Source organism: Lithobates pipiens, unplaced genomic scaffold (genome assembly GCF_037356315.1).
Source record: "Lithobates pipiens isolate NorthernLeopardFrog02 unplaced genomic scaffold, aLitPip1_a1.2 Scaffold_18, whole genome shotgun sequence".
In the NCBI taxonomy this organism is placed as follows: domain Eukaryota; kingdom Metazoa; phylum Chordata; class Amphibia; order Anura; family Ranidae; genus Lithobates; species Lithobates pipiens.
In genome coordinates, this window is record NW_027507758.1 from 392,935,897 (window position 1) to 392,951,240 (window position 15,344).

Consider the following 15,344-nt stretch of genomic DNA (forward strand, 5'->3'; position numbering starts at 1 on the left):
TTGCGGTTCAAAAGCAGTTTTACCGCGGATCTAAGAGTCTGCCTTTTGTCTGAAGGGAGAAAAACTCTTGCTTCCATGGAGTCCAGCAGCAAGCCTAGCTAGGTACTCTAGACGCTGGGTCAGTACAATCACCGACTTCTTTAGGTTCAACAGCCACCCAAATTCTTGCAGGGTCTGCATGGCGATCGCCACGTCCTCCTCTAATTCTGAGACAGAAGATGCCCTCAGGAGGAGATCGTCTAGGTATCCCATGATCGCGATCCCACGTTGCCCGCCAAAACTGGAGCCAATACCTTGGTAAAAGACTCGGGGGGCTGATGCCAGACCAAAAGGAAGAGCCACAAACTGGTAGTGGGCTTCCCCAACTGCAAATCGCAGAAACTTTTGATGCCGAAGGTGCAAGTACGCATCCTGGATGTCTAAGGATGCCGGGGATTCCCCTTGAGGGAGTGCAGCGACTTCTGAGCAAACTGATTTTATTCTGAACCTCTGCACTTTCACAAAATGATAGAGGGCTTTTAGGTCCAAGATTGGACGTACCCCTTCCTTCTTGTGAACTAAAAACAGATTTGAGCAGAATCCCTGGAAACATTATGATTCCAGAACCGGTACAACCACCCTGCGACTCAGCGGGGTCCCTTACTGCCCCCAAGAGGGTCTCCTGGCAGGCAGGAGATATGGGTATGCTAGAGGGGAAGAATCTGTTTGGCGGCCAAAAGAGAAAATATCTTGTAGCCTATGGAAATCAGATCGCAGACCCATTGGTCGAATAGCCGAGAGGACCACCGGCCTGCAAACTCCCTAAGGCGACCCCCCCACCCGAGACATGGGTGGGGGCAAACCTTCATGCGGTAGCACTTTTATTCGTAGGCTTGCAGTTCCAGGGATGTTTTTGTCCGTCCGTGGTCATCCTGTAGGGCTGGGGACATTTTGTCGAAGCTCCGGGCGGACGAAAAAGACGTTCGTGAGCGGAAAGAGAGGGCCCTTGCCTGCGGTGTGGCTCCTTAGCCTTCCTGGCCAGTGGGAGTAGGGTACTCTTACCACCAGTGGCATTTTTAATAATGTCATCTAACGAGGCTCCAAAGAGCCGGTCGCCAAGGAAAGGAAGACCCGTCAGGGCTTTCTTGGATGTCTGATCAGCAGACCAGCATTTTAGCCAAATCAGGCACCACAGCAGACACTGAAGCCCTGGATAACAGAGGGAGAATATCCAGGGCCGAATCACAGATGTACTTAAGGCCTTGCACTAGTTGGTCTGCTAGTTCCACACAGACAGGAGAAGCCTGTTGCTCTCCCAATTCGTGGTGCAAAATTTTTAGCCTCTCAGTGTCTGGGACACAAGTGCGGATGCCAGTACTGGTCCCACGGCTGACCCCACAACCGTAAACAAGGAATGAGCCACTGCCTCGGTCTTCCTGTCCGTGGGATCCTTGAATGCAGGAGTCCCCTCTACCTGGATCGTGGTTACTTTATTTAACCTGGATACTGGGGGATCCACAACCCGACCATTTTTTTGAGAAGGCTCTCCTCAAAAGGGTAACGCACCGCCATGTATTTGGGGACCAAAAAGGTCGGTTGCGAGTGACCCCATTCCTTGTAAATGAACTTGTCAAAATAAGTCAGATACGGGAACACCTTAGGTAAACGTGCTGGCTTTCGGGACCCAAAAGGGACCGCTACATCAGCAGAGGGATCTGCTGGCTCCTGAATCTTCAGGGCATCATGCACAGCTGTGATAAGTGCTCCAACAATCGCTTTGTCGAGCACGGACCCGGACGGGGACTCATCCTCACTGTCCGAACGGTCCTGGTCAGCGTCACCTGACAAGACAGAGCAGGGGTCACCAGCCTCAGCAGGACCCAAGTCCACGTAAGAGCTCTCCCCAAAGGAGGGGGGCAAGGAACAAATTGAGGACCGCCATCAGGGTGTCCAAGGGCACTGCGCAGTCTGCAGGTGACCCGGTTGCAATTGCCTGGATTTCAGGGGAAGAAACACCAGTTTCTGAAGCCATGCTGACCCTACCCTGTCTGCCACCCGAAAGGGAATTAGGACAGTGACAGTCCCACCCTCCTAACTGTCACTGGCTGAGGGGCTCTTTCGCGCCGGACTCACCACCCTGAGGAGTTTTGCGCTATCCAACAAGTAGTGCCTGTAGTCCCTGTTGGCTCCCAGGTGCAGAGGAACAATGCTGTGTCACTGGCAGCAGCTGAATATGGTGCCAAAACCGCTCTGAAGTGTGCTCAGGCTTCAATAAAATGGCCGCCCAGCGTCCAGCACAAGGATATAAAACACAGGGAAAATAAAGCACATGCTACCGCTAGAGAACACTAAAAAACATGTTCAGGCTTCAAGAAAATGGCCGCCGGTGCCCTGAATAGGAGATCGCCAGGAAAATGGCTGCTGAAGCCCAGGAGAGCATGATGCCTTGCCTACACCTAAATTGGCCGCCGAAGCAGCTCCCATGAGGTACAGGGAGAAAACGATGGCAGAGAACACATCGCTGTACAGGACATCAGCAAAACCTCAGAGGCACCTTCCGGGGCATGAAGAACAGAACCCAGCTAGCCAGTGCAGCCCCCCCCCCCCCCCCCCAAGGTGAGAGCCCCCTTTCTTGGGACCAGCCCTGCATAGACACACACTGCTCAGCAGCCACATGCAGCATCCCCCTAGAGTGGGGGGAGGGAAGGATAGGGACGGGGAGAGAAGAGGGAGGTGAGGGACCCACAAATTGACCTCCCAGGGAATGCCCAGCCCCCACTGAGGCAGGGAGAGCTGTACTTACTAGTCCTGAAGAGCTGGGAGACATGCCATCACAGACCCACTCACTGATCAGTACAGGGTGGCTGCTGGCTCGGCATACTGTGACGCAGACATCAGTAGCCCGGTCATATGTATGCCCCGGAGCATAAAAGCTCACCAACCACCTCTGGAGCTGAGGTTTCGCCGTAGCCGGCGTGCCTGTACACGCTTGATGGCCGGACTGGGGAGACTACAAGGATAAGAGTATCCAGCCTGTCACCCAGCCGGCTGTTGATAGTAGATCACAGGATCAATCATCTTGCGCAAAAAGTCACGCTTCTGCATAAAAAAAAAAAAAAGAAGCACAGACCGTGGCTAGTGAAAAGTAGAAAATGTCCTGTTGTCAGTGGGAGGAATAGTGCCCTATTCATGGTTGTCAGTTGGAGGAACAGCGTCCCATCGTTGTTGTCAGTAGGAGGAATAGAGTAGGAGGAACTAAGGGTGCACTGAATGGAAATTTTGGAAAATGAAACAGAAAATGAAGAGAACTAAGGGTGCACCGAATGGAAATTTTGGAAAATGAAACAGAAAATGAAGTATGCACTAGGCCGAAAACCAGAAAGGACAGTTTTAAAAAAATATATTTATATTGGTGCAGACATATAAGAGATCAATGCAGCCTCGCCAGTGCCCTGTCACATGCAGCGATCTCTGTGAATCATGGAGCTGGATTTGAATTGCCCAGGCTGCAGTAACAATTCCCCGCCTCCTGTAATCACGTCATGCTGATTCAATGTCCCACCATTGCATCAGTATGCCATCTATCACAAGAGGCAGGACACTCTTACTATGGCCGGCCAATTCAGCTCCATGACACACGGAGATCGCGGCAAGGGGAGGAGTGAGTGGAGGATTGGGCGTGCCAGAATGACACTCCTGCAATGAGCGGCACTCGGGGGTGGACCACGCCTCTTTCGGTATCGGCTGTTTTTTTTTTCCATTTGGCTGAATGAAAAACAAGACAGTTTTCAAGCCAATAATTTCTGGCAGCCAGAATTTTGGTGCACCTCTAGCAGGAACTATGCCCCACTGTTGTTGACAGTGAGGGGGGTAATGTCCCAAGGGCTGGATAAAAACAAGAAACATCCGAATCTGGCCCATGGGCCGTAGTTTGGAGACCATTGACCTAGGTGAAGCAATTTCGCTTGAGTGGATCATGTTTTGTAGGGACCTTCTGATATGTAATGCAGACATAAGTGTACTCAATCCGTTCCAAATACAAAAGATGAGGATGTGTGATGCTGTGTCTATATTCTTAAATAAAAAAAAATAAAAAAAAATGAAAAAGTAAAGCTCACCTTGAAATCCCCACACAAATGTTCCCTGGTTTAGGTATCCTGGCAGATGAGAAAAAAACTGGGCCCAGTTGTCCAAGTCAATAAAAACAATGTGGGTCATTGTTCTCAGGAAATCCAAATCTGGTAATTCACAATCCTGCAGTTCTAGAGCGAAAGAAAGAAAGAAATATTTTTTATATTTGTCATTGCGTTGATTTCTCACTGAAAAAAAAAGAAGGTATGTGACAAAAATAAGTAAAAAGTAAAATTATTCTCTGCACAAACCTATTAACAAGTAAGCAAGACCTATGTTCACTTGTAGCTTCACACAAAATTATTAATAAGATGATAAAATTTGTTCATTATCATGCATACATTGTAAAAATGTGAACCATAGTCCAAATCCTTAATATTGCATAAACATATGAATAACACATGTCCACAAAAATTAATCTCTTCACATGTGTTTTTCTCCAAAAACGTATGCAATCAGTGCATCTTCTATATGCCTTCACCAGCATTAATACCACAGGTGAGTCCCAGCACCATTGCCTCTCTAAAGGCAACTGTCACCTTAACATGCGGGTCTATTATCAAGCAATAGGTCACTCACCATGGGCTCTTCCACACAAAAGAAGGAAACCAACAGTGTTTAGCACATATGAAACGAACAAACATGGCTGAAGCCCATGTGAAACAGGCCTCTACAGATAATATATATGGTCTAGCAGGATCCTAAATTCTACATTCAATACATGTGTCCAGGCATACAGATGCAGCCCTCGTTCACATGGAGCACAGCTTTGAAATTGTGTGCGTTCAAACGATCTCAAAGCCGCATTTCAGTCAGAATTTGGGGGAGACTTGAAAGACATCTGTGCGGGTTCATGCACAGATGTCTATTGAAATCGCCCCCGAAGTTGTCAAAAAGTAGTGCAGGAACAACTTTTGGAAATCTGTGCGGCATCTGACCGACTGAGACACTCCTATTGGCAGCAATAGGATCAGATTTGACCTGTCAAATTTCACCAATGTGAACGGAAGCTGTGACACAGTTTATGTACATACATCAATATTTTTTTACCTACTAAAGGATTTGTATTTTTGTAAGCCAACCAGCTGATTTACATAATCCTGCTGCATTGTTCAGCCATGCAGGTGGAACACCAGAACGCGGTGCTAGAAATCAATGCTCTGTGCGCGTTTCCGGCACATTGTTCAAAATGCACTGCAGTTGCGATCTGAAGTGTAAGTCAATGTTAACGACACCCCAAATGCAGCACGTTTGCCTGCACTGGGTACAGAGGTGCCATGCAATCCGGTTGCATTGCATGCGCTACTTTCAGTGCCGTCTTGTGCGATGCAGCGGGTCACTTGCCACCGTCGCCGCTCGTCACTATCCAGCCACTAGATGCAGCTCCTCTCTGTAGCACGGGTTATTGGCTACAGAGAGAAGCTGCATCTAGTGGCTGGATAATGGTGAGCGGCAACGGTGGCAAGTGACCCGCTGTATCTGGTGGCAGGCGACGGTGACAAGTTACCTGCTGCATTTGGTGGCAGCCGACCGTGGCAACTGACACACTCAGGGCTCCTACTAATTCTGCATTGTGTTTGGAGACTTTCCCATTAGGACAAGAGACCTTGGGGACCAGCACAGTGACCCTCTGGAAGTTTGAGAAGGCTCCTGAGCCACTGACTGAACGGCCTTTGATGCACTACTAGACCCATCTGGGGTCTTTTTGTGAGGTAAGGGGCTGGCACCACTGGGGGAGGATTGTATCAAGCTATGTGTGTTTTTTTATACATTCCAAAGTGAACTGCTGAATTTGCCTTTTGCTGGACTCCTATACCTGTTCTTTTCCCCCTTACCCTCATCTATCTTTATAGGAAGAGAGTGATATTGTTGCAGGACTATTTGGAGACAGAACCCTGCTTTCTATCAATTTTATCTATATGATCCTCGTATTTGGATGATATGCCAATTTTTGCACAAGGCACTGCACTTTATTTATAGTGCATTTTTAGAGTATTAGTTCACTATTTCACTGCTGCTTTATTGGACTATTCATAATATACATATTTTTGGATTGCTCATATTCTTTGGATTATACTTTACCAATATTGCACTTTATTCCAATTGGATTTTTTTTTTTTTATATATTTATTGAATCTTAATTTATATCACAGGTTGTGGGAATATCATTAATACTTCTTTGAACATCACTGTTTATGGATACGTATATACTCTGTTGATATTTGGTCAGATATTTATCGTTTACTATATTGGTTTAACTAGCGCTACTTCACTTTATATATACACAGTTTTTATGGGTGTTGGTAACACTTTTAGAAGTTTAGCTTCTTCTTATTTCCACTTTACCCATTTATATTTATTTGTAATTACATCATAGTCAGCACAGATTGCTTTGTTAGTGCATTAGTACACACATTTTGAAAATTAGCACATTCAAAATGTGCATAAATCGCACTGCACCGCATGCAAATCGCACAGGAGTGCTCAGCAAATTCTCATCGGATTCCTAGTGTGAACCACTCAGTGAGCCAAGAAGGGCAGGGTAGCAGAGTGCAGGTGTTTATTGCACCCGGGATTGAAGTGCTTGAGCTTCACACACCAGCATCCAGCAGGCTCATCCTGTCTTTGTAAACAACATGAATTTGTCTCCATTTGCACTAATGCACTTGTGCGGATTCCCTCTTAATATGCACACACACAGTAGAGCTGCACGATTCTGGCTAAAATGAGAATCACAATTTTTTTGCTTTGAATAAAGATCATGATTCGTGAGGCGTAACATCTTTCACATTATACAAAAAAATTGGGCCAACTTTACTGTTTATTCTCTAGGGTCTCTGCTTAAAAAAAAAAAAAAAAAAAAAAATTATAAATCTATATACATACATATACACACACATATACACATATATATACACACACACACACACACACACACACACACACACACAGTGCCTTGCGAAAGTATTCGGCCCCTTGAACTTTTCAACCTTTTGCCACATTTCAGGCTTCAAACCTAAAGATATAAAATTTTAAATTTTTTGTGAAGAATCACCAACAAGTGGGACACAATTGTGAAGTGGAACGAAATCTATTGGATATTTTAACCCTTTCCCGCCGAGCGTACGCAGATATGCGTACTCGGCTTCCGGGGGTTATACCGGGATGATGCCCGCACCTGCAGGCATCATCCCGGTACCGTTTTTTGCAGCAGGCGATTGGCTATCCAGGCATAACCGATGCGGCTAAAAGCCGCTCGGCTGTTATGCCGGAGGAGCGGGAGGGGACGTCCCCCCCTCCCGCCGCCTCTCGCCGCTGTTACCGGTGCTCCCGCTCGATCGGGAGCACCGATCAGAGATTCGACGCCTCCGGCTGTTGCGGAGGAACTGGAACGAAGCCGTAATCGGCTTCGTTCCAGTCTCATCGTAAACACGGAAGCGACGTCATGACGTCACTTCCCGTTTACTCGGCTGCCAATGGCGCCGGTTTTAAAAAAATATCCGGTATTCAGAATCGCAGTTTTCCCAAAAAGTTGCGTTTAAAACACCACTGCGCAAATACCGTGTGACATAAAATATTGCAACAATCGCCGTTTTATTCTCTAGAGTCTCTGCTAAAAAAATATATATAATGTTTGGGGGTTCCAAGTAATTTTCTAGCAAAAAATATGGATTTTAACTTTTAAACACCAAATTACAAAAATAGGCTTAGTCATGAAAGGGTTAAACTTTTTTAGCAAATAAAAAACTGAAAAGTGGTGCGTATAAAATTATTCTGCCCCTTTACTTTCAGTGCAGCAAACTCACTCCAGAACTTCAGCGAGGATCTCTGAATGAGCCAATGTTGTCCTAAATGACTGATGATGATAAATAGAATCCACCTGTGTGTAATCAAGTCTCTGTATAAATGCACCTGCTCTGTGATAGTCTCAGGGTTCTGTTGAAAGCGCAGAGAGCATCATGAAGACCAAGGAACACACCAGGCAGGTCCGTAATACTGTTGTGGAGAAGTTTAAAGCCGGATTTGGATACTAAAATATTTCCCAAGCTTTAAACATCCCAAGGAGCACTATGCAAGCGATCATTTTGAAAGGGGAGTATAAGACCACTGCAAATCTACCAAGACCTGGCCGTCCCTCTAAACTTTCAGCTCAGACAAGGAGAAGACTGATCAGAGATGCAGCCAAGAGGACCATGATCACTCTGGATGAACTGCAGAGAACTACAGCTGAGGTGGGAGAGTCTGTCCATAGGACAACAATCAGTCGTACACTGCACAAATCTGGCCTTTATGGAAGAGTGGCAAGAAGAAAGCCATTTCTCAAAGATATCCATAAAAAGTCTTGTCTAAAGTTTGCCACAAGCCACCTGAGAGACACACCAAACATGTGGAAGAAGGTGCTCTGGTCAGATGAAACCAAAATCCAACTTTTTGCCCACAATGCAAAACGATATGTTTGGCGTAAAAGCAACACAGCTCATCACCCTCAACACACCATCCCCACTGTCAAACATGGTGGTGGCAGCATCATGGTTTGGGCCTGCATTTCTTCAGCAGGGACAGGGAAGATGGTTAAAATTGAGGGGGAAGATGGATGCAGCCAAATACAGGACCATTCTGGATGAAAACCTGTTGGAGTCTGCAAAAGACCTGAAACTGGGACGGAGATTTATCTTCCAACAAGACAATGATCCCAAACATACAGCAAAATCTACAAAGGAATGATTCACAAATAAACGTATTCAGGTGTTAGAATGGCCAAGTCAAAGTCCAGACCTGAATCCAATCGAGAATCTGTGGAAAGAGCTGAAAACTGCTGTTCACAAATGCTCTCCATCCAACCTCACTGAGCTCGAGCTGTTTTGCAAGGAAGAATGGGCAAGAATTTCAGTCTCTCGATGTGCAAAACTGATAGAGACATACCCCAAGCAACTTGCAGCTGTAATCGCAGCAAAAGGTGGCTCTACAAAGTATTAACGCAAGGGGGCCAAATAATTTTGCACGCCCCAGTTTTCATTTTTTTATTAGTTAAAAAAGTTTCAAAAATCCAATAGATTTCGTTCCACTTCACAATTGTGTCCCACTTATTGGCGATTCTTCACAAAGAATATAAATTTTATATCATTATGTATGAAGCCTGAAATGTGGCAAAAGGTTGAAAAGTTCAAGGGGGCCGAATACTTTCGCAAGGCACTGTGTGTGTGTGTGTGTGTGTGTATACACACACACACACACACACACACACACGTTTGGGGGTTCCAAGTAACTTTCTAGCAAAAAATACTGATTTTAACTTTGTAAGAAACAAGTGTCAGAAAAAGGTTTAGTCTTTAAAAGGGTTGTATGGTTTTTTTTTAAACAAAACATGTTATACTTACCTTCACTGTGCAGTTCGTTTTGCACAGAGTGGCCCTGATGCACCTGTTTTGGGGTCCCTCAGCGGCTGTCTCGGCTCCTCCCCGGAATGGCAACCTCCCTCTGGGAAGCTCTATCTCAAGGGGGTTAGCTTGCGGGCGTGCTCCCTGTCATACACGCTGCGTCCATAGACACAGCGTGTATTTCCCGGCTGACCATCCAACCCAAGGTCTCCAGAGTCCCTAGCACGATGTCTCTGTCTCGCCATTTTGTGGAAGTCCGTCGCCCGGAAAGGACGTCTGGCGCTCACGGCGGACTTCCGGTCGTGCGCAGTGATGCTGGAACGCACGCCCTGCATCCAGCCATCACTACGAGAGAGAGAGAGAGAGAGAGAGAGAGAGAGAGAGAGAGAGAGACACCATGCTAGGGACTCTGGAGACCTTGGGTTGGATGGTCAGCCGGGAAAAGTCTTCACTGACGCCATCTCAGTAGGCCTGCTGTCCTGGAAGATGACTGGAGAAAAATAAAAAACATATGTTTTAAAAAGGTGACCTTTCTTCTGGGTGGAATCAGGAATATTGTGGACTATTTTATTTCTCAAGCTCCGGGCTCCTCTGTAAAATAAAATAAGGATTCTTAGGCAATATTTTGCCCAAAGTCTGGTCTCGACATAAAATGGGCCAGTGTCAATTTTCTTTAGATGCTTAGAATGAAGTTTGAATCCTGTAATGAATGCTGTATCAAATGGTTTATTTACCTTCTTTTTATTTTATAACAATGATTGTCTGTTCTTATTTCCTACAACTGACCTGGCACTCTCTAGCCTTTTTTTTGGGTACCTTTTTCTATAAACCTATTAATCAAGACGTTAGACTGTGTTATTTAGTCCTCAAAGTCACAATTGTGGCGTATCCTCAAACTGGCTTTTGGGTATAGTATTTTTCTATTCATGGTGGTGGCAGCTAGGTATAGGTATATTGAGCCCCTATACCCATGATGGTGAACCTTGGCACCCCAGATGTTTTGGAACTACATTTCCCATGATGCTCAACTACACTGCAGAGTGCATGAGCATCATGAGAAATGTAGTTCCAAAACATCTGGGGTGCCAAGGTTCACCATCACTGCCCTATACCAACACCCTTAATCTGTTTGTAAAACTAATATTTATGCCAGACAGAAAAAAAAAAAAAAAAAAAAAAAAACACAACACACTACTACTACTCATGGCCATTAATGGCTCTAGAATGAACTTTCTCTGGGGCAATTTCAAATCGGACACCAGGAAAACTACAAAAGCCTTCTGCGTGACACTGTCAGATTCTAGACTCTTCCAATTAAATGAACTTTTTCTACTTACATCTGTCAAGAAGTAGCCCTATTTTTGTTAAACCCCCCCCCAAGTCACTGAAAGTAAGGAACAGCAAGCAAATGAGCAAACATGTCTTTTAAATACATGTTTGATAAATATTCGTCTTTACAATTGAATCACATTTTTTAAAGTATAAACCAAAGCGTAATACCTGTGTCACGGTTTTGTATCTCCATAACTTTAGTTTCTGGTTGGATTTTTTCAGGGCGATTTTTGTCCTTTGTCTCAGCCTTGTAATGCAATTCTTTTGTCTGCTTCAGTCTTGCTGGCGGTTTACTAACAGAAGTACCACTAGCTGTAAATTTAAACACCTCACCTATGGATTCATCAGCTTTGAAATTATAATTCTTACTGGGCTCTTTCAAGAAACAGTGTTTCATATGGTAGTGAGTTTGAGCACCTTCTGTGTCTGAAAAAGATTTCGAACAAATGCTGCACTTAATAACAACATTTCTGTCACTGGACTGCCCCTCGTTCTTACAAACATGTGTATTGATGCCTTCAAAGGTTTGGTCAGTTGCTGGACATAAACAGCAGCTATACCAGAGGTTTCCTTTCCCAAACAGTCTATCCAAGCAGAGTTTGCCATCTGCCTTCTTTGTTGCTTTGAGAGAATATTTTTCCAGACAGCCGCAAGTCAGACGCTTTTCAGACTCAATACATGTGGTCAGTGTATCATCTGGAACTTTAACATTTGATTGCCCCCGATTTGGTATATAACTATAGTCCAAAGCGTGAAAACTCTCATAGTGGCCAAGGAAGGCAGCTTCTTCATCAAAGTAAAGATCTTTACAAAGCCCACAAAAATATTTCACTTTTATGTCCCCATCATGCTGAAGCTGACAATGCCTAAGTAAAGTCTCCATTTTAAGAAACTTCTTCTTGCAGGTGTCACAGCAATATTTATGAAAGTGGTGAATGCTTAAGGATTGGCAGTGTTGTAGAACAGTTTCTTCATTATCAAAAGTCTCCTCACAAATATGGCACTGCCACAAACCCTCAGACTGCTGTGGTGATGGGGATGCGTTACTTGCTGGACTCTCAGATCTCATATCAATCTCTAAGGAAGTTGGTTGCTCTTCTGGGACCTCCTGTTCATAGTAAAAGGAATGACCACCATGGCAATCTATAATATGCATCAACACATTTTCAGTTCTTGCCAGCTCAACCTTACACATCTGGCACCAAAAAAGAAAACTGTCCAAGCGCCCACCACCGTGAAATCGGCACATGTGAAGGCGAATAATGGCAGTGTCATCAGCGAGCTTGCCACAAACCATGCACTTGTGAGAGATCCTATTGGCTGTCATAATGTGTTTTTTAGCATCTTTCTCAGCTGAAAACTGTTGAGAACATTCACAGAACCAAGCAGTCACCATAATATTGGCCTCTTTTTTTAAACCACCATCAGTTTCATTTTGCTGTACATGCTTTGACAAAACGTTGCTGTCATCAGTATTGTTTACGTTTCTTTTAAGCATGATGTGTTCCAATCTAGCATTGGAAGCCAACAGGCAGAAGTCAGAAGGTGTTCTTATTCCTTCATTTAGGTAGCAAAATGCTAGAATGGACTCCTCTATAGAAATAATCCCCTTGACATCGTGACTTGTTCTTGCGATGTGTTTTTCAATGCGTGCTTTATCACTTAGACCTTGTTTACAAGTCAGGCAGAAAGCTTTTAGCTGGAAAACAGATGCAACATCAGCTATGCTTTTTTCTGAAACTGAAGCAGGACCAGCTTTTCGACATTGCGTTCTAAATAAAGAAACAAAGGCAATTTAGCAAAAAAAACAAAAACACACAACTAATGAGCTATGGACAAAAGTAAAATGAAAACCAAACACCAGTAAAAACTTCCTAGGGATAGAAGAGAATTACAACATATTTCAGGTTTTCATTGCTATCCCCCCTATTGCCCCCTAGGGAGCCTCCCCTATGACTCCTACCCCACTCAGTAGAGTCTGGAAACAGAGGCGTGGTGCTTAAAGGCCCAGGATACTTCCATAGATTTGGTCGAGTGGACATGCACCAGTGAAGCCAAGTGCTTCTTGCAACATCGCGATGAAAGGACAAATGGGGAATCCATTTGTCTAATGGAGTTCAAAGCTTTCATGTGCATTCTAATGGCTCTGACTACATTCAGGCAATGTAGACAACAAAACCACCTTTTGAAAGAAAAGATGAAATGGGTACAATACAAACTTGTCCTTGTGAAGTTCTTTATAGGAAAGGCCTGCCAATTCAAAGACATGTCTAACAGACAGGATAGCTACCAAAATGGCTATCTGCTCGTAGGAATCTCCAAAGGAATATCCCCAATTGGTTCAAAAGGTGGTCTCTGCAGGGCATTGAGAACAAAATTAAGGTCCCTGGGAAGCAGCAGGTGTGCTGCAGGGGGGCCTAACGTCAGAAACACCTTGGATAAAGATTTTCAACAAGGAAGCACGAGGCCAAAAGGCAATTATGTGCACTTTTTTTATACATTCCTCACTGGAGGATGGCTGCCAGCGCTTTTGCTGCAATTCATTTGGCCAGCACAGTCAAATTCAGATCCAATTGCACAACTTTAATAAGCAGTAACACTGAAAATGGAGGGGTATCTGGCTCCATATACACTTCTGTGACTTCAGTTGGGCTTTGAGGTCAGCGTTTGTTAGAACCCAAGATTTAATGCTAGAACTACGCTCAAGTAATTTAAGAAAATCTTTGGGGCAATAAACACTTCCAAACAGAATTAATGCTCATTATCGATTGTTGGAAAACTTTGACAATATGTAAAGAGCAAAGCAAGTGCTGAAATGGGCATGCAGCATGCAAGTCACACTCAGAACGACAGCAGGTCCTAAAGCTTCAGCGAACACGAGACAATGAATATCCTTGCGGACCGTTGAGATCCGCCTGTCAGTTTTGAGGTGGATTTGAACAGGAGCTCCATGTACCTCTATGGAGTGTCGGATGTCAGCGGAGACATGTCCGCTGACATCCGATCAGCCCTGATCCGATCATCTCTGCTAAAACCAGACGGATGTCAATAATGTTTTGGTATATACTGCGCTGTGATAATAAACTTTAGCAAACCGCCAACACCGCTTCTAGACAAGAAAACATAAATGGAAAATAGGAAAAATATATGTGTAGCGCTGTGACAAAGACAGAATTTTTTTTTAGAAATTATATGCGTCACCATATAAATCTTAAGGCGAGAAAAAACGCATTCCCTAATAGTGAAAAACCTTAAACCGCATTTGAGCAGTTTAACAAACCTTTGAAATGCAAATACAGGTTAAAAATTAATAAAAACTATAAATAGTAATCATACGTGGACAATTATCCAAAAGAAATGTAGGTGCCAAGTAAGTCCCAAATTATAAAGTCCAATAATATTTTTAGAAGAATCAACTTTCCAAGAAACAGCTTCCAAAGGAAATGGTGTACTCTTCACGCATGCATGCATCACCACCACCACCGTGAAACTGGGGGAGGCGTACATAAAACCATAAAAGCAAAGGGCCAACATAGTGTAATATTGTCATAAAAGATTTTTTTAATGAATAGGCATAAAAAACAAAACAAAAAAAAAATACTCAAATTTAGAAGAAATCAAAAACGGCATGTACACGAATGGAAACCAGCGATGTCTGCAGAGGAGCCCACCCAACTTGTTTTGACTAAAGTCATCATCTGGGGTCCCTATGGTTTTATGTACGAGACCATTACCTCATCTCACATTGGATATTAACGAACATCTCGCCTGTATGACGTGGTGGTGCAAGCTGAGTCCGTGGAGTATCTACACCTATCGGGCAAATTCCATATATAAAGCCTATATGACTTGGGGGGCATACGCCTGACTAAGTCAAAGTCTTCTGGTAAGCCTCCCCCAGTTTCACGTTGTGGTGGTGATGCATGCATGCATGAAGAGTACACAATTTCCTTTGGAAGCTGTTTCTTGGAAAGTTGAGTCTTCTAAAAACATTATTGGACACCTACACTTCTTTTGGATAATTGTCCACGTTTGATTATTAGTTATTGTTTTTACTCATTTTTCACCTGTATTTGCATTTCAAAGGTTTGTTTAACTGCTCAAATGCAGTTTAAGGTTTTTCACTATTAGGGAATGCGTTTTTTCTCGCCTTAAGATTTATATGGCGACGCATATAATTTCTAAAAAAAAATTCTGTCTTTGTCATAGCGCTACACATATATTTTTCCTAAAACCAGACGGATGCAAATCCTATTTTTCATCCGTCTGGTGGATTGGATGAAAAACGTACCACTGGTCCGTTTTCATCCGATCACCCATAGGGAAGAGAGGGGCTCGGACAGGTCCGTCCCTGCACAGAGTGCAGAGGCGGACTTGTCATCCGCCGGCTCAGCGGGGATCAATGAAGCGATCCCCGCTGAGCTATTTACAGGCTGAATGAGGACAGCCCCGTGTGAAAGGGGCCTTACAGGGACTATTACTGCAAAAATATTTGTTCAGTCAGACAGTGATGTTTCTGGAACC

The 15,344-nt window shown here is 44.2% G+C and overlaps 1 protein-coding gene across 5 annotated transcripts in view; it reads right to left on the bottom strand.

The window, feature by feature from the left end:
* LOC143989385 (E3 SUMO-protein ligase ZNF451-like) overlaps positions 1-15,344 on the bottom strand; it is a 155,591-nt gene that overhangs the window by 97,845 nt on the left and 42,402 nt on the right. For all 5 annotated transcript variants that reach the window (XM_077489503.1, XM_077489505.1, XM_077489502.1 and 2 more), the window contains exons 10-11: positions 10,989-12,592; positions 4,098-4,241 (exon numbers count right to left, since the gene is read on the bottom strand). In XM_077489503.1, the coding sequence (XP_077345629.1) occupies positions 4,098-4,241; positions 10,989-12,592 (1,748 nt within the window). The remainder of the gene's footprint in view (positions 1-4,097; positions 4,242-10,988; positions 12,593-15,344) is intronic.